The 18,932-nt window shown below is 40.6% G+C and overlaps 1 protein-coding gene across 2 annotated transcripts in view; it reads left to right on the top strand.

Moving 5' to 3' along the window:
• ZMPSTE24 (zinc metallopeptidase STE24) overlaps nucleotides 1–12,500 on the top strand; it is a 50,523-nt gene extending 38,023 nt beyond the window's left edge. Inside the window, exons 8-10 of one of the 2 annotated variants that reach the window (XM_061186733.1) lie at nucleotides 5,054–5,158; nucleotides 6,675–6,818; nucleotides 9,623–12,500. In XM_061186733.1, coding sequence (XP_061042716.1) covers nucleotides 5,054–5,158; nucleotides 6,675–6,818; nucleotides 9,623–9,847 — 474 coding nt within the window. In that variant the 3' untranslated portion in view covers nucleotides 9,848–12,500. The remainder of the gene's footprint in view (nucleotides 1–5,053; nucleotides 5,159–6,674; nucleotides 6,819–9,622) is intronic. The other variant, XM_061186734.1, reaches the window with a different exon arrangement.
• Nucleotides 12,501–18,932: the final 6,432 nt, after the last annotated feature.

The following is an 18,932-nucleotide window of genomic DNA, read 5'->3' as shown; positions in this document are numbered from 1 at the left end:
GGAATTCCCTATGTTTAGTTATTTTTAAAGCAGTACTATAATAATATGCAAATGATTACATATCTGTTAACTAAAAAATTGTTTATTTGATAAATGTTGAATAATTTACTTTTATATCTATAGTTGTGTGAAAGTTGAAAGCACAGGTCTCTGGCATCAGACTACTTGGCTTCACATCCCAGGTTTTCTATTTATTGGCTGTGTGGCCATAGGAAAATTAGTTAATTTCTCTGTACCTAGATTTTCTCTTTATTTTTTAAATTTTTTAATTTTTTAAATTAATTTTTATTAATTAATTGCTTTACAATGTTGTGTTAGCCACCACTGCACAAGAAAATGAATCAGCCATACACATACAGATATCCCCTCCCTTTTGGACCTCCCTCCCATTTAGGTTACCACAGTGCATTAGGTAGAGTTCCCTGTGCTATACAGTATGTTCCCATCAGTTGTCTAGATTTTCTCATCTTTAAAGGGCAGTAATAAGTGTACTTATCTCATATTGTGATTATGATGTATAAATGAGTTATAATACAGTATTTAGCACAGAGGACCTGGTACATAGTCACTGTTTAATAAATGTTAGCAACTTTGTTGTTACTTTTTTAATCTTTCCTGGACTATTCTTTATATGTGTTGAAGGAAGAAAAAATATGTATGCGTGTGTGTGTGTATGTATGTATTTACATATATATTTGTAATGTTGGTTTGAGAGGCTATAATAAAGTTAAGGAAGCAGAGCTCCAATAAATTTTAACATTAAATTTTACTTTATTAAAGTAACACAAACATATTGTTTAAAAGTTCAGAGTACAAAAAAAGCATATAATAAAATATAGCAGTTTCATGTTTCTCGCTTCTCTGTGCTGCTCACGTCCTGCCAGGGCCCTTTCCCCACAGACTGCAACTCTTTTAGCTTCTTCTGACATTTACACATATCATTTTTCTATATTGTATGTGTACTATTATTTATTGACACTATCTCTCTTTTTTTTTTTTTTTTCTGCACCGCACGGCATGTGACATCTTAATTTCCCCAACCAGGGATCCACCCCGCACCCCCTGCAGCGGAAGCGCAGAGTCTTAACCACTGACACTATATCTCTTGACTTTCACTTACGGTAGATGAGGATTTCGCTCTTGTCCTAACATCCGCTCTGCTCCTCCCTTCCCTCAATTCTTCCAGTATAGTCCTGTTACAGTTCTTGGTTTAATCAGAATCAAAACATTTTTGTAAACATTATTGTAAAACAGCATTGTACCTATTCACTGCTGAGCATGCCTTACCTTTTTTTTGCTTAATAATTGCTTTTTTTTAAAAGTGTGCTTAGTTTTCCTTTTATCTTTTTGCTAATTCTTCTCACGACTTCTGCTGTCTTTCAGTATAATTTCCTCAAGTTTAATTGCATCATTAACCTTATTAGTTTTAGTCCCCCTCATCCCTGCCACACCCCGAGAGAGATCTCTGTTTTCTTTCTTTGGGGTGGTTTCTCTGAAGCCCTGCTCTTCAACTCTCATACTGGACTTCCCTTGTGCTCATCCTTGATTCCATGTTGATTTGCTGTGTTCTCTTGATAGTGTACGTCTTCTGCTAGTTTCTTCAGGTTAAAAAGATGGTGTGGTGACTGAGAGTGTGATCATGGCAGCCCTCAACAGATTTTCTTTCGAGCTACACTGTTCAAATCTGGATGGGTTACCCTCTCTACCTGGTGTATAGATGTCATTCTGGGGTTGCCCTTTACCATTAGAGATTTCCTTCACTTCTCTCCTGCATTGGGTCTCCTGTGTTCTGTATTCCATGACTTTTTTTTTTTTTTTTAATTTGTATCCTTTTCTTTTTTTTTTTTTAAAGATTTTATTTATTGATTGATTGATTGCTATGTTGGGTCTTCGTTTCTGTGCTAGGGCTTTCTCTAGTTGCGGCAAGCGAGGGCCACTCTTCATCATGGTGCGCGGGCCTCTCACTATTGTGGCCTCTCTTGTTGCGGAGCTCAGGCTCCAGACGCGCAGGCTCAGTAGTTGTGGCTCACGGGCCCAGCTGCTCCGCAGCATGTGGGATCTTCCCAGACCAGGGCTGGAACCCGTGTCCCCTGCATTAGCAGGCAGATTCTCAACCACTGCGCCACCAGGGAAGCCCTCCATGACTTTTTGTTCCTTAATTTACTCCTTCATTTTGGTAAAGAACATCCTCAATCCAGTACCTTCCTGAGAAAGACTGCATAGTAAAGTTTTTGAGTTCTTGCATCAAAATGCCTTCACTTTTCTGTCACATTTTATTCTGTCACTTTGACTGGGGTTTAGATTTCTAGATTGGAAATACTTTTTCTTCAAGATCGTGAAGGCATTGTTCCATCATCTTTTTTTTTAAATTGCTTTATTTTTATTTTTAAAAATTAATTAATTAATTTTTTTGGACGCGCCACACAGCTTGTGGGATCTCAGTTCCCCTACCAGGGATTGAACTTGGGCTGCAACAGTGAAAGCCCGGAATCCTAACCACTAGGCCGCCAGGGAACTCTCTCCATCGTCTTCTTGATTTCAACATTGCTGGTGAGGTGTCTGAAACCATTCAGTTTACTTATCCTTAGTATGTTACCTTAATTTTTACGCTTCTAGAAAATTGTTGGATCCTTTCTCTGTGTTCTGAAATTTCACATGCCTTGTTGTGAGCCTTTTTTTAAAATTGAAGAATAGTTGATTTTGCAATATTATATTAGTTTCAAATGTACAACATAGTGGGTCTGTTTTTACCCATTGTGCTGGGTATGCATTGGACCCTTTTAATTTGGAAACTGAGGTTCTTTGGTTCTAGGAAACTTTCTGGAATTGTTTTGTTGATGATTTTCTCCTCTCCATTTTTTTATTCTCTCTTTTCAGAGTTCCTATTATTTGAATGTTGGCTTCCTTATACTGAACTTTCTTAGCTTTTCTCCCCTGCTTTTCCATTTCTTTATTTCTTCTATTTTCTGGGAGATTCCATCATCTCCCAATGTTTTTTTTTTAAAAATAAATTTATTTATTTATTTTTGGTTGCATTGGGTCTTCCTTGCTGTGTGCGGGCTTCTTATTGTGGTGGCTTCTCTTGTTGCGGAGCACAGGCTCTAGGCGCGTGGGCTTCAGTAGTTGTGGCTCGCGGGCTCTAGAGTGCAGGCTCATTAGTTGTGGTGCACAGGCTTAGTTGCTCCGCAGCATGTGGGATCTTCCCAGACTAGGGCTCGAATCCGTGTCCCCTGCATTGGCAGGCGGATTCTTAACCACTGCGCCACCAGGGAAGTCCTTCCAGTCATTCTATTAAGCTTTAATTTTCAAGATTTATTTTTCTCTGAATTTCCCATTTTTACAGTATCCTCTGTTTTTCCACAAATGTAATATCTTACTCTGAATTTTCTCCTTCTATAATTTCTGTTTCTTCCATACTGCATTTTTTCTGTATCTGGTCTTCCATCTTAACAGCTTACCTTGTATACCTGATAATCCTTGTTCCTGTACTCCTTAGTAAAGGAATGGGACTGAAAACCTGATTGGAATCTCTGAGCCTATAGATAAGGCTTATCAACTTTGAGCTTCACTGTAGCTTGGCTTGGGTGTGCTTGTAGTTGAGGAATACCTGCTGTTAGTATCTTCAGGTCTTTCCTGGTAGAATGGTCAGTTCCCAGGAAGTACTCTTCTAATCTTTTGCCTGGTGGGTAGTTATCTGGGAGCCAGGTATGGGGAGAGGACTAGTTTGGGAGAGGGAGTTCTCAGTGTTCAGTGTACCATACCATTAGGTAAGCAAATACATGGTCTGTTGCTAGTGTACCCAGGCCCTCAACTATGTCGAACTCCCAGTTGAAGTGTCCTTTTCTTTTGCCCTATCCAGGGAGAATGAGCTTTCAGGCTTTTGCCAGAACGAGGGAGGAGCAATTGCCTTTTGGTGTGGAGTTGGAGAAGGAATCTGGAGCTTTAACCATTTCTCAAACAGCTCTCAATTCTTATTTCAGCCACCACCTCCTGTTCCCCAGTTCCAGAATTACCTGGTACTGTTTGTTCTCGAGCCCTTTAAAGACTCTCAGTGTTAATCAGTGTTCTCAGCCAGTGTAAATCAGGCTGGTTCTCTTATCTCCACTGCTAGCTTATGATGTAACTTTCTTTGGCCTGCCTAGTCCATTATCATTTGTCTGCTTTCCTGCTTCCAAAATGTTGTTGCTATTGCCACGTCACCTGTTTTCCCTATCCTTGTGGGTTTATATCTTAAAAAAAACAACTCTTGATTGTAGTTTTACTGGAGTTTTTAGAGGGAATAAAATTAGATGTGAATGTTCCCTCTGCCATCTTAGCTTGGAAGTCTCAGTTTTTTAAATAGCATTTCCTGGTGTTTTTGGAGGTCATAAGTGATATGTGCTTATTAGTAGATAATTTGGAAAATAGGAAAGATATAAAATAAACATCACTGTAATTCTACCATATAGAAAAACTATTGTTGACATTTTGATATACTTTCAGTCTGTTTTCTATATTTGTGTACTTTTACATACACATTTGCATTTTTTCATAATTGGAATCATACTATATATTTTTAGTTTTGTTTCCTGCCTTCTTCACCTAATGAACCATTTTCCCATGTCAGAACATAATCTTTGAAAACATCTAGTGGATATACATCTAGTGGATGTATAACATAAATGTTATTTGGCACTATCATGAGCAGTTTCCCATGTTGCAACATAATCTTTGAAAGCAAAATTTCTAATGGGTTTATAATATGGCTGTCACATGACTGTGTCATGATTTATTTAACTATTGTCCTATTGATAAAGATTTATATTTTTTCTAATCTAAAGTAGACTCATGAAGTCAGAATATGTCTGTCTTGTTCATGATTCTGTGTTCAAGCTTAACCCGGTGTTTAATGTGGAGTGGTTCAGGGAATGTTTTGTTAAGTGAATGAACAGTTCTGCACAAAAGTCCGATTGTTTTCTTAAGTTAGAATCTAAGAAGGGCTCTTTCTGGGTTAAAAGGTATAAACTTTTTGAAGTTTGTTGATAATTTATTTTCAATTTGTTCTTCAATTCAGAATAAGAAACAAGGATGTAAAAATGAGGAAGTGCTTGCTGTGCTAGGCCATGAACTGGGGCACTGGAAGTTGGGACACACAGTCAAAAATATCATTATTAGCCAGGTAAGTTTGGAGTGACAATTCTCTTTTTATGGCAGGATAGTCAAATTATAAATATAGCAGGCATGAGAGTTCATATAGTAGAGAGGTTAAGACAGACTCTGTAGCCAGGCTTCACATCACGGCTCCCTGACTTACTACCTGTGTGACCTCAGGCAAGTTCCTGAGCCTCTCTCTGCCTCCATTCCCTTATTGAGTGATGATATCTCATAGGACTGATGTAAGAATTAAATGAGTTAGTACATGTAAAGAGTTTGGAGTAGTACCTGGAATATGGTAAGTACTATATAAGTATTTATTGTTGCTATCATCATCATCATCATCACCACCTCCTGAGTCACTCAGCTAAGGAGCTGTGAAGATCAAAAGGAGTGAGCCCAGATAACTTGGGCCTTAAAATACTTTTTAAAGGACATTTTTTCTCTTTTAAAAAAGTCATTATATACCCATCGAAAAAAAATTGGAAAAGGTAGTAAATATAAAGAAGATAATAATTTCTGTAATACTCCTCTTCTGGGTATTAATACCACTAAACCAACAGAGTGACCACAGTTTTAAGGCTCTAAGTGAAGTAGCACTGTGTTTTGTTGACTGGTTCTGAGCATATATGGCCTCAACTGAGTCTTAAATGGGTCTTTGTACCTTTCTAAAAGGCCAGCTGGTTCTGGGTGATGGATTATATGGGAAGACTTGTGGACCCCTGTACGTACCTTCCTGTTGCCTTACATCTATAGGTATAAAAATGAATTCCTTGGCTGGAAGCTATGTTGTACGGATACATGGCAGTGAGTAAGACATTAAATAAGTCCAAATCCAAGTTTAATGTAAGTTATTCAGTTTAATAAGGAAAATCACTGCTCCTTTCATGAAGGAAGGGGTCCAATAGAATCAGCCTACCATGAGGGTGGTGGGCTGGTCCCTGAGGTACCTCATCAGGGCTGGGGTTGATTGCCTCTTCTGAAAAATTGGACACTCAGCAAGAGCCAGTGGGGGGATGTCTGTGTTGTTGATTAATGCATTGACTCCATCCCTATCACCATGGCCACTCTGTTCATGAGCCCTTGACCATGTCCTAGAGTGGCTAGGGAAAGAAGCTGTCTAACATCCACAGAGCAGGTATCTTCTCCACCTGATCACTGACAGGGCCTCCTCTACCGTGGAACGCTTTTGGTGAACATTCACGTTAGACCTGAGTATTACCATACTCTGGGCTAATTTTGGAAGTTTTACCACATACCTCTTTCCAGATCTTCTTGTTAGCCATCCACTAGTTTGCTCCAAGGCCCTAATCATCCAGCTAAACCATTATTTGTCCACTAACAATGAATTAGTATATATATCCTCAACTCAGGCCCTCTCTCCTTCTAGAATAAAAGTAAAACTATAAAACTACCTAAATAACTTTTTCTGTGATTACACTAACATCATTCTTAAAATCACATCATGATGTCTTGTTCTACTGATCCCACAGTGAAATCAGCTTAGAAATAACTTAGAAATTTTGTATCCTTCTTTCTAGATGAATTCTTTCCTGTGTTTTTTCTTGTTTGCTGTATTAATTGGTCGAAAGGAGCTTTTTGTTGCATTTGGTTTTTATGACAGCCAACCCACTCTAATTGGACTATTGATCATCTTCCAGTTTATTTTTTCACCTTATAATGAGGTAACGTATACTCTTTAAAATTATCTCACATATGCCCTTGTCTATTTCAAATCTAGAACCTTTAGGGTAGTGAAAAAACAAAACAAAACTATAGTTTTAACAAGCAGATGAAACAAAGTTTTAGTCCCTTGATATACTAGCTAGTATAAGAAAGTAGCAGAAAAACCCAATCCCAAATAATAAGTGCTTGCATACTGTTAGGGAAAAAAAAAAGTGGAGAATTAGACTTTAGTGGTGAAAACCTTGATATAACAGGTACCTAGAGACTTGGTAGATGGAGATTAACTATTGGAATGCTATGTCCTAGACCACATATTCACCAGTGCTTGGGTGAAAATCTTCTGTGTGTGAGGGGACAAAGCAAATAATAATTGAGTGTAAGTATGACTGGATAAGGGAGGCTGTATGACAGTGTTCCTCTGATTGTATTCCCTGACCACCTGATTCATAATAGCCTTAGCATCCCACACCAGACCCTCTGAATCAGAATTGGGTGTTTTATGATAAGTGTAGTTTAAGAACCACTCAGTAGGGGGACTCCGTATATGTGATAAGACATAGATTAATGAGACTGTATATGAATAAATCCAGTGATGGCAACATGTCCTGATACTAATTGATTAGGCTTCCACATTAAGCCAAGAAATAGTATCGGGGATCTTGAGATGTCTCCATTCAGAAGAATTCTTTCTTGGGACAGGTTGTAGAGTTAAGGTTTTAACTTTCTCCGTAAAAGGTGGGGGTGGGCTGGGGTGTAAGGCACCAGCAAAGAAAAATGGAGAGGAATAGATAATGTTTGTATAGCGCTGTCCACAGAATCTACATTCATTTTCCAGAGAACTGAGATTTATTACCTTTAAACTCTAAATGTTTTAATTTTTTATTTTACCTTTTGCTGAGAATATTTATAAAATGCTGTATACAGACTGTTACTTCTTAAAGAGGTTATAGAACACCTTATAGTGGTAACTGTTATTTCTGTCTTCAGTCACAATTCAGGAATGCCTTAAGGACACTGAGCTATATGTATGAAATGCCCCAGACTGCTTTGCTCTTTAAGCAGTTATGCTGTTTGTTTGTTTATTTATTTGTTTAACTAATTTTCTTATCTCTTCACTCACTGCCAGGCTGATAATCCTTGCTAATATCAGTGTAACTTTCTGTTATGGTCATTATCTGTTTATAATTTTCTTCTTCAACCAGTCGTAGACTGGGAAATCAGATAATCAAACTCATTAAGTAAAAGTTACTAGATTCTGACTGAGTATAAGTGTCCTCTTATAAGTAAGGCACCAGTAACGTTAGTGGTTCTCCTTTGGGCATCTAATTTGGCCTCTCAGTTTTTGTCTTTGTCTCCTTATATTGAGTAGTTGAGTTCACTTCAAAAAATATCTAAGTAAATGTGGGGTATTAGAGTAATTTGAAATGTGAGATATTAGCAACTGTTTTAAAAACCTTGGTGAGTCCCGGAGATTCATTTCAAAAAGACTAAATATTTAAACAGAAAATCTTATGTTTAATGTCAGCATTTAAGAGGTCATGATAGGAAAGACATATTTTCCTGGGTAATGGGGAAATTGCCCCATCAAGAAGAGCTTGGAAACCTACAGCAGAGTAGGTAGGTATGGGTTAGTATCTGCTTATGTTTCTATTTATGTCTTATAGTGAGATTCAAGGAACAGTTAGCCTGGGACACTTGAAATCAGGAGATAGGTAGATTGATAGATAGATAGATAGATAGATAGATAGATAGATAGATAGATAGATAGATAGATAGATAGATACTAGTTAATGATTCTGTCCCAAAAAGTACATTCAAGATTTGGAAAGAAATTTCAGGTAGAATTCAGATATTAGCTTTGAACGTATCTAAGAAGGTATGAGGAACTCCCAGACTTTATGTTGAAACTCTATATCTGCTAGTGGCAATAAGAGGTACAGAGGAGAGACTTTTTAAACTTTTTTTTTTTTTATTGCTGACATATTTTAAGGTAAGAAACAGACATCATGTCATTCAACCTGTAATACTTCAATATGCAAATAAATTACTTTTCCCTCAAAATTTATATTTTCGGATGAAATTTGTCCTCTTCATAGTTGTCACCTTCAGGGACTGAACATTTATTCTGATGAAGCTACCATAGCTCAGAACACTTTAGAAAATTCTATTTTGAGATTGTCATTAGTGGCTATAGTATATATATATATATGTGTGTGTGTGTGTACACACACATATATATATTAGAATGTTCTCAGTTATCATTTAAAGGTGGATAAGTGAGCAAGAATTTTTTAAAAAAAGAAAAAAAAGAGTCTGAATATAAATCACCACATCTTACCTGTATCTGAGGAAGGTAGTGTCCATGGGCTTTGGAATCATCAAGAATTTCAGCACTGCCACCTTCTAGCAGTGTGACTACAAGCAAGTTATCTCACCTCTCTGAGATACACCTTCCTCATCCATAAAACAGGAGTAAGAGTAGTTACCTTGTAGGATTGTTGGAGAATATGTAAAGTGTCAATTCAGTGCCCAGCACATGGCAGGTTCTCAAATATTAGTATTTCTTTGTTAAGACTGACATTCCTTTGGATATATATCTGTTTCTGGTCTGTTGGCTTGGGGGGAAAAGGCTCAATTTTTAATAATTCCCCCACCCTAGGTCCCCTAAATATGAGTGATCTTTCTTTTGGCCTGCTGTTTCTCTTATCCTGAGCCAAACTTCCTCTACAGTTTTGGCTCATGAAACCTTTAGTGACAACAAAGAGGGGAGCAGTGGTTAAAACACTTTTATTTACTTTTTCAGGTTCTTTCTTTTTGCCTAACAGTCCTAAGCCGCAGATTTGAATTTCAAGCTGATGCATTTGCCAAGAAACTTGGGAAGGCTAAAGACTTATATTCTGCTTTAATCAAACTAAACAAAGATAACTTGGGTTTCCCTGTTTCTGACTGGTTATTTTCTATGTGGCATTATTCTCATCCTCCACTACTAGAGAGACTTCAGGCTTTGAAAAATTCAAAACAAGACTGAGTTGCCCAAGGTCTGCAACTGAAGACATTTCTGATTATTTCTGTCCTGGCAGCATGTTCTGGCTCTTGATGTTTTTAAACATTTTTTTTTTTTTAAGAAAAATTATTAAGTACAGAAAAGCCAAGATTTAAATACATTTAATATCTCATTTCAAAAATGATTTTAATAATCCATTTCTTAAAGAAAACACTGGATGAAATTTTGAGGCTTAATGTTTTTAAAGGCATAGTTTTATCTTTAAAATCTAGTTTACCATCAACTTGTAAAATTACTTGAGAAAATACAGAACTTGTTTTATTTACATGCTTATATGGAACCTGCATATAAGGGGTTTGGGGGCATATGTTTAAAAGGGAACACCACCTCTGAATCCTCTCGGTAAGGCAGAAACAGTGGTCCTGAATCACTGTGCTCATACCTAAGTTGAGACTTATTTTTACTTTCATGCTGTTATGATTTAAGCTGGCCAATCAGTGTTTTAAATAAGGAAGAAAGATAATAATTGGTAAGGCTGATGTTTTGTAAATGAAAGTAGTTAGAAATATGCTCTCTCCTGTTCTATCAAATTTCTCTGTTCCCTCTCTTGCTATACACTGATCAGGAGTTTCTAATAATGCTTTGAAATTAGAAATTATGTGCAGAAAGTTTTAAATCACTGGGTTTTGGTTTTGTTTTTAAGAAAGTCTCTTTCTTTCCACCTGGTGGGTATGATCCCATTAGGGGTAAACGAGTATTTTTCTAAACATTCAGCCTTTTCTCATTCATACTCTTGTATTCAATAAACAGTGCATCCTTTTACTTAGCAGAAATTGCCATGTTGAACAGGCTTTGCTATTTTAAAAGTGGGAGAATGTGGAAAGAAGAAGAAATGACATTTTAAGAGATATAAGATTGAAATACTGATGATTCTTTTATGATGTTACAGGAAAAAATATAATTTTCTATCTCTTTCAAGGACAGAAGAGTTTCCGTTTTTATTTTTCTAATTTTTATCAGTAGGTCATAAGTGCTATTTAATCAGGCCTGATTCCATTTTAGAAAATTATAGTTCTTGATATGCAGACAATTTTTATTTTAAAAATAAATGTCATGAAAGATTTCCAGTTTTTGAAGCTGCATGTTTGACTGATTCAAATCTCTGTCCACTTTCTGAATGAGACCCAACTTTGTGCCTAGAGCTCCCACCCACTGGTGATGTGTATCTTCTGGGCATTTATTCCAAAGTGGGATCAACTGTGCGTGCTTGGTATCTGGCCAGAAAGTCTTTTGCTCAGCTGATATTTGGGTGATGTCTTTACATGGAAATACAATAAAAATAAACATCTAGTTTAGTACCGCATTATTTATTTTCCTAAGGCTAAAGAGGAACAGTGCTATGATTTGATCCAGCATCTTTCATCTGTGAACTCATGCTGTGATAACTGCCTTTCCTTCCTTCTGTGCCTTTAAATACAAATTTCAGCTCTGCACAAGTGAAACATTAAAAATTGCCAATGCATATTGATGTTCTTTGTCTTTAATTTGACAAAATTTGTCTGTCATTTGTTACCTAGTAGATATATGTTTATTACCCTCGAGGAACCAAGTGCTAGTACTGGGTTGGCCAAAAAGTGCCTTCGGTTTTTAAGTAAAAATAAAAGACACATTTTTCACTTTCACCAAGAACTTTATTGAACACTGTATTCGCCCTTTTGTTCCACTACCTTCTGCCATTTTTCAGGCAACTTCATAATTCCATCTTCCCAAAACGTTTTATCTTTTTGAGCAAAGAACTGTTTCAGGTGCCTTTTACAGTCTTCCAGGGAATTGAAATTTTTTCCATTAAGAGAATTTTGTAAAGACCAAAATCAATGGAAATCTGAAGGTGCAATGTCTGGTGAACACGGTGGATGAATCAGAACTTCCCATCCAAGCTATAACAGTTTTGCCTGGTCATCAAGGAAACACGCGGCCTTGGATTATCCTGATGGAAGATTATGCGTTTTCTGTTGACTAATTCTGGACACTTTTCTCATTGAGTGCTGCTTTCAGTTGGTCTAATTGGGAGCAGTACTTGTTGGAATTAATCGTTTCGTTTTCTGAAAGGAGCTCATAATAGAGGACTCCCTTCCCATCCCACCATATACACAACATCACCTTCTTTGGCTGAAGACCGGCCTTTGGTGTGGTTGGTGGTGGTTCATTTCGCTTGCCCCGCGATCTCTTCCATTCCACACTGCTATACAGTATCCACTTTTCATCGCCCGTCACAATTTGTTTTAAAAATGGAACTTTTCATTACATTTAAGTAGAGAATCACATGTGGAAATATGGTCAAGAAGTTTTATTTCGCTTAACTTATATGGAGCCCAAATATCAAAGCAATTAACATAACCAAGCTGGTGCAAATGATTTTCAGTGCTTGATTTGGGTATTTTGAGTATGTCGGCTGTCTCCCGCGTGGTATAACGTTGATTGTTCTCAATTAATGTCTCAATTTGATCGCTGTCAACTTCAACTGGTCTACCCGGCCATGGAGCATCGTCCACTGAGAAATCTCCAGCACGAAACCTCGCAAACCACTGTTGACACGTCCGATCAGTCACGGCACCTTCTCCATACACTGCACAAATCTTTTTTTTTGCATTTCGGTTGCGTTTTTACCTTTCTTGAAATAATAAAGCATAATATGCTGAAAATGTTGCTTTTTTTCTTCCATCTTCAATATTAAAATGGCTACATAAAATTTCACCAACTTTGATAAGTCTTTTTTTAAATGCACGCTGATAATGACAGGGCTGCAGCCCTGTCACATACAATCTAACAAAATTGTTTTGAATGAAGTTAAAGACAACTAAGTGCTACTAGAGCCATCTTACGGAAAAAACAGAATGAACCTTTTGGCCAACCCACTACGTGAAGGGTAGTGTGAAGGAACGGCCTGAGTGCCGAGTGGCGGCAGGACCATCACTGCACCTCACTCAGAGTCCTCTTCAGTGCCTTTCTCCTGCTCCACCCCAGAGTGTCACTGGTTCTTGCTGATGTTTCCTCAGAAGTGTCATTCAGAATCATTCCTTCCCCATTCCCATAACCTCTCATTGTCTTGGGCCTGTTTGGTCTGCTCCAGCTGCCTCTTTGGTCTTCCTTCCGTGTGGCAGCAGTAACTAGCTTTTTTTGGGGGGGGGGGGGCCATACCCCGTGCCATGCAGGATCTTAGTTCCCTGACCAGGAATCGAACCCGCGCCCCTTGCAGTGGAAGCGCAGAGTCTTAACCACTGGATCACCAGGGAAGTCCCAGTCACTAGCTTTTTAATACGTGATTGTTTTGACCTGGTCACCTACAGTTTATGGGAGGCGTAGGGATGGCCAGAGGATACTGGTAGGTTCCTGAGGTATTGACCAATCAGGGGAAGGAGTAAAGAGGTCAGCCAAGGAGGGAAAGAGGTGGCACTCTGCACCCTAATATTTGGTGGATGTGCAGGGGGCAGAATGAAGTAGATCAAGGCCTCAGATAAAATGGCATGACCTCAGTAGGGTTTATCTCTGAATCTAAGGCAGAGTCCTTGTTGTGTGTACATACTGCCTTTATCTGACTTGGCTCTTTGCTGAAGTCTGAGAGCTACTAGTAAATGCTACCTCTGTTTAGGATAGGAGCTGGGATTAAATCAACGACTTTAGTATCAATGATGGTTCCAGCTTGCCCTTTACCTGTATATTCTCACGCTCACCCCTAATCCTTTATGTGGTATTTCCCCTCCCTGAGGACTCCTTTTTCCACTTGGTCTTGGTCATCAATCTTTTGGATTCGTTTATACATATATACTTTATGTAGCTTTGACTGTTTTGAGTTTTCTATCGTCATTTGCAGATAAGCTTTACCTTAGTAGAAAGCTTACCTTGAGGGCCTTCAGTTCTGTCATAGATGCTATACAAAGAAAAGTACAGAGAACTTCTTTCCAGAAACTCCTGATTCAAGATCATGATGATGTGAGCAAGTAACTCTTGTGTCAGGCTATGTACAGTTTGGTAGAAAAACAGGAATAATCCATAATGGGATGGTATAGCCCTATTCAGACAATATGGATAGGGAAACCTCTGGCTCTTCTCTTATTATCCAGCGTAGTTTCCAGGGAGGAGGGTTTCCCAAACAATACGACCAGAAACAGGTAGGAAGATACCTCCATGTGTTCTATAAACCTGTGAAACCAGGACTGTTCTTACCCAGAGAGCAGGATGAAGCTGGCATCTCAGTTAACAAATAACCTGTGCCTTCAGCTCAGAGCTCCCTTCTGGCTCTCTGCCTGATGATTGACAAACAGGGAAGCATAACTTAGGGTTAAGATCCGGGGCAGGGCTCTAGAATGCAACACACCACTTACTATGAAGACCTCGGGTAAGGAACTTGACTGAGCCTTTATTTCTCCATCTGTCATTTAGTCAGCAAATACTGTGCCCACACGCTGTACCAAGCTCTGCTCCAGGTGCTGGGGAACACATTAGTAAGTAAACGATAGAAAATCCCTGCCTCGTGGAGTTTAAATTCTAGTGTGGGAAATAGACAGTCAGAATACACAAAACAGATATCAAATGGTGATACATGTCTTAGAGAAAAAGGAGGGCCTGAGGTGTTTGTGGGGTGGGGGGAGGAGGGGAGTTGATAAAAGGTGTCACTGAAGGTAATGTTTGAACAAAGACCTGGAGAAAGTGAGTGGGTGATCTCTGCAGGTGTTTGGGGAAAGAGCATTCCAGGAAGAGCGAACAGCAAGTGTAAAGGCCTTGATGTGGGAGCAGGCCTGCTGTTTGAGAAACACCAGAAGGCCAGAGAGGCTGGGGTGGGGTGTTCTAGGAAGAAATGGTGGGAGATAAAGTCTGAGGGGTAGGGATGCAGCAGATTTACAGGGTCTTGTAGGCCATTGGAGGGACTCAGGCTTTTATTAGACTACAGTGGAAGTCATTGGAGGGTTTTGGGCCAGGGAGTGACATGGTCTAAGTTTTAACAGGATCACTGGCTGCTATGTTGAGGAGCAAGGGTACAAGCAGGGGACTAGTTGGGAGGCTCTTGCAATACTTCCACAAGGGACTTCCCTGGTGGCACACTGGATGAGACTCTGTGCTCCCAAGGGCTGGAGGCCCAAGTTCGATCCCTGGTCAGGGAACTAGATCCCACGTGCATCCCACAACTAAGAGTTCGCGTGCCACAACTAAGGAGCCCACGTGCTGCAACTAAGGAGCCCGTCTGCTGCAACTAAGACCCCACACAACCAAATAAATAAATAAATAAATATTAAAAAAAAAATACTTCCAGCAAGAAGTAAAAATGGAACCTGGGGTGGTAGTCAGGGAAGTGATGGGAAGTGGTTGGATTCTGGAAATATTTTGAAGGCTGAGCCAACAGGATTTGCTGATGGATCAGAGGTGAGGTGCAAGAAAGAAAGTGGAGTAGAGAATGCCTCCAGCATATTTAGCTTAAGTAACAGAAGGGATGGTGTTGCCAGTAACTGAGATGGGGAAAGGGGGACAAGGGAGGAATTTTGGAGGGGCAGAGCATTTTAACATTTTCCTCATGTTAAAATGGAGGTGTCTACTAGATGTCTAGCTAGAAGCCAGATTATACAACCTTTTATTCCCATAAAAGGGAGCAAAAAGTATGGGATGGTAGCCATAGGGAGAAGTGGGGTTGAGAGAGATTTCATTTTTTAACATGACAAATGGGGATAATACCTGCTTTGCAGGGCTGTCTTAAGGGTAGAATGAGATCATGTTTGCAGGGTGTTTAGCACAATGGCTGATAATAATAAGAGTTCAATAACTGGTTAATAATGATAATTGTTAATAATGATATGAATAATTCACCATAATTGCTATGATGTAAATAAGCACAAAACCAGAAATGCCTAACCCAGCTGGCAGTTGGGGTGAGGAGAGGATTACTGGAAGACATGATCAAGTTTTGAAAGAGGAGTAGGAATTGGCTAGACAAGGAAGGAGAAGGGGGTGATATTCCAGGGACAGAGGTACAAAACCATGAGAACATGGGGCATTTGGGGGATTATGAGAAGTCAGAGTGAGAAATGTGGCTAGAGAGGAAGACGGGCCAGGTGTAAAGGCCTGTGTGCCATAATAAAGCAAATGGATATTATCCTGAATAATATAATCATGCATTTTGCTAATATGTATTAAGTCCCTGCTAAATACCATACATTGTTGTAGGCTCTGAGGGTACAGCAGGGAACAGGACAAAATCCCCTGCTTCACAGAGCTTGCATTCTACTTGAGACAACAGCGCTCACAGAATGAATGAATATTTGCTAAACAAATGAGTGAAAAGGTGGTTGACAGGGTTGGAGATGAATTAGCAAGAAGGGGTGAAGGCAGAAGGAGTTAAAGATGATGCAGGTTTCAGGCCTGGGTACCGACTAGATGGTAGAACTAGTTACTGAGATAGGGGACCCTGAAGGAACAGGTTAGGGGCAGGGGGTGACCAGTTTGGGATGAGCTGAGTTTGAGGTGCTTATCAGAGAGGGTGTGCAAAGGGGCAAAGGACACATTTCTTCTCATCCACTTGACTTCAGTTGGTTGTAACCTCATGAACAGCATGACAGAGGCCCATTAACCAGGACAACTGGCTATGGGTCCTGTCACCAATGGAAGCCTTCCTTTACAGGTAAGATACAAGCCCAACATTTATCCTGGGGAAATGTCTGCCCCCACCAGGATCTTTTGGATTAGCCTGTCTACTGCTGCTTCACTGCTCTTGCCAGTGCTTACCTGGCAGAGGGTTTGTCAGCTTCTAAGCCCACCTGGTGCCATCATATGATACCCATTCCTGGCGGTGGAGGGAATAACCTGGATGCTCTGGGTCATCTTGGAAAATGCCTCAGCCACACACAAGCTGAGACCAAATCCCTTCCTTCCTGGTTTGACGATTGGTGGGGTCTTCTTTGAGCACCCTGAACATATTATTCATTCACTTAACAACTATTTTATTGAGCACCTGCTATGTGCCAGGCACCGTTTTGAGGTTTTGTTTTTGAAACTTTCTTTTGTTTACTTTTCTCTTTTCAAATGATTTTTTTCATATGTACAGAGGTATGTATGTATATATATATCTCTGGTGAAACATTTAAGTTCTACCCTCTTAGCAAATTTCAGTTATATAGTCTTATCAACCAGAGTCACTCATGTTTTACCAGGCACTGTTTTACGTGCTGGGGAACGGAGTGGCAAACAAGACCAAAGTTTCTGCCGTTATGGAGCTTATATGTTGTATGTTATATGTTGTATGTTGAATAGTGATAAGTGCTAAGGAAAAATAGTAAAACCCAAGGTGGGTATCAATATTGGGGTAGGGATGAGGTCACTTTTGAGTAAAGACCTGACGTGAGGTTGCTGACCGTGACACTTTGAAAAAGAACATTCCAGGTAGAGAGCATAAATAGCACGTGTGTTGGCGCAGCATGTTTGAGGAACAGCACAGGGGCTGGAGTGGCTGGAATGAAATGTACCAGGGTCCAAGCGTGGACATGAGGTCAGAGAGGCTTCCGGGAGAATTGTAAGATCAAAGTAAGGACGTGTGTTTTTCCTGAGTGAATCACCCTCCAGGAAGTGTCAGAAAGGCTACCAGCCACTAGTTCCTAGGAATCAGCCCCCTTTTGGCTCCTTCAAATGCCTGAGTCATAAGGAATGAGGTGTAACTCTGCATAAGATCTGTGAATCGTGTTAATTCAAATCCTCCAGTGGAACTACTCTCAGGGAAAGTCACAGAGAGGGAGAAGGAAAGAGGCCAGGGCCAGCACATGAGGAAACCTCAAGGAATAGACTGGCTCTCTAAGCCCAAAGTTTCAGGCACCGGGACAAGTAAAGTGACATGGCCTTGGGAAGGAGAACCCTTCCCCAGCAGGTATGAAATGCCTGATAGCCTGCTGCTCAGGGCCAGGAGTCAGCTGCCTCCTGCAGCCCTCATCCTCCAGCCCTCCACTGAGCTCTAGATTCTGCATTCCAACGGCTCCCCTGGCAGCCACAGCAGCAACGGGGCCTTCTGAGGGGCTTGGGATGCTGTGATTCCGGATTTGCCAAAGCTCTGAGGGTGAAGCCACCTCTGTGGCCCTTAGGGCTACCCTACCTTCTCCTTCCTGTCTGTCCCTGGATTGAGGTAAGGGGGCTGAGAGGTCACCCATGGTGTGTGTGTGTGTGTGTGTGTGTGTGTGTGTGTGTGTGTGTGTGTGTGTGTGTGTGTGTGTGTGTGTGCTGGGGCAGGGGAGGCTACTGAGGGGAGTTCTCGGCATCTGCTGAGAGGTCACCCATGGTGTGTGTGTGTGTGTGTGTGTGTGTGTGTGTGTGTGTGTGTGTGTGTGTGTGTGTGTGTGTGTGTGTGCTGGGGCAGGGGAGGCTACTGAGGGGAGTTCTCGGCATCTGCTGGCCAGAGGAAGAGAAGGCTGCTCCAGCGTAAGTGGAGACTTACAGCCAGGTTTAGGGTGAGGTGTAAGAGAGCCCAAGTTTCACAAATGCTGGGACCTCAGGCCGGAGTCCTGTGTCTCCAGGAGGAAGCTGGCAGAATGCTTCATTTGGGGGAATAAATGCCCAAATCAATAATGGTGCAAAGGGATGGGTCACTCCCTGAATTTCAAAAGCTCCCATCATTGCATGGGTCAGAGGTACCTGCCACGCCCTTTCCTGCTCCTGCTGCTTGGAGTGGCCTTGCTGGCCTACACAGCTATGAGGCTGGGAGCCCCCAGACCGACACATCAGATCTGAGTCAGTCTCCCCTAGATGTTCCCTCAGTGAAAGTGGCATGAGCGAATGTCACTTCTGCCCTCATCATCCAGGTCCAGGTCTGTTTTTCTCATGGGCCTAGAAGCCCCTGGAAGGCAAGAGCCAGGACTTCCAGTCTTGGCTGCCAGCTCCTGCCCCAGGGCCAGCACACGGTGGGTGCCAAAACTCACAGAGGACCTCCTGTGTGTCAGGCCCTGGCAAGACACTGGGTGCGCTCTACTGAATAAATGAGGCAAGGCCAAGTCCTTGCCCAGCTGTACAAAGGCTGGGAAGGATCTGCCCAAAGTTAGACAGAGGGTCACCATCCTAACTCTACCTGCAGGTTCATCCCACA

This window comes from Eubalaena glacialis, chromosome 3 (assembly GCF_028564815.1).
Source record: "Eubalaena glacialis isolate mEubGla1 chromosome 3, mEubGla1.1.hap2.+ XY, whole genome shotgun sequence".
Classification (NCBI taxonomy): Eukaryota; Metazoa; Chordata; class Mammalia; order Artiodactyla; family Balaenidae; genus Eubalaena; species Eubalaena glacialis.
Note: the sequence above shows the minus strand (reverse complement) of the source record. Positions and strands in the feature narration are given on the sequence as shown.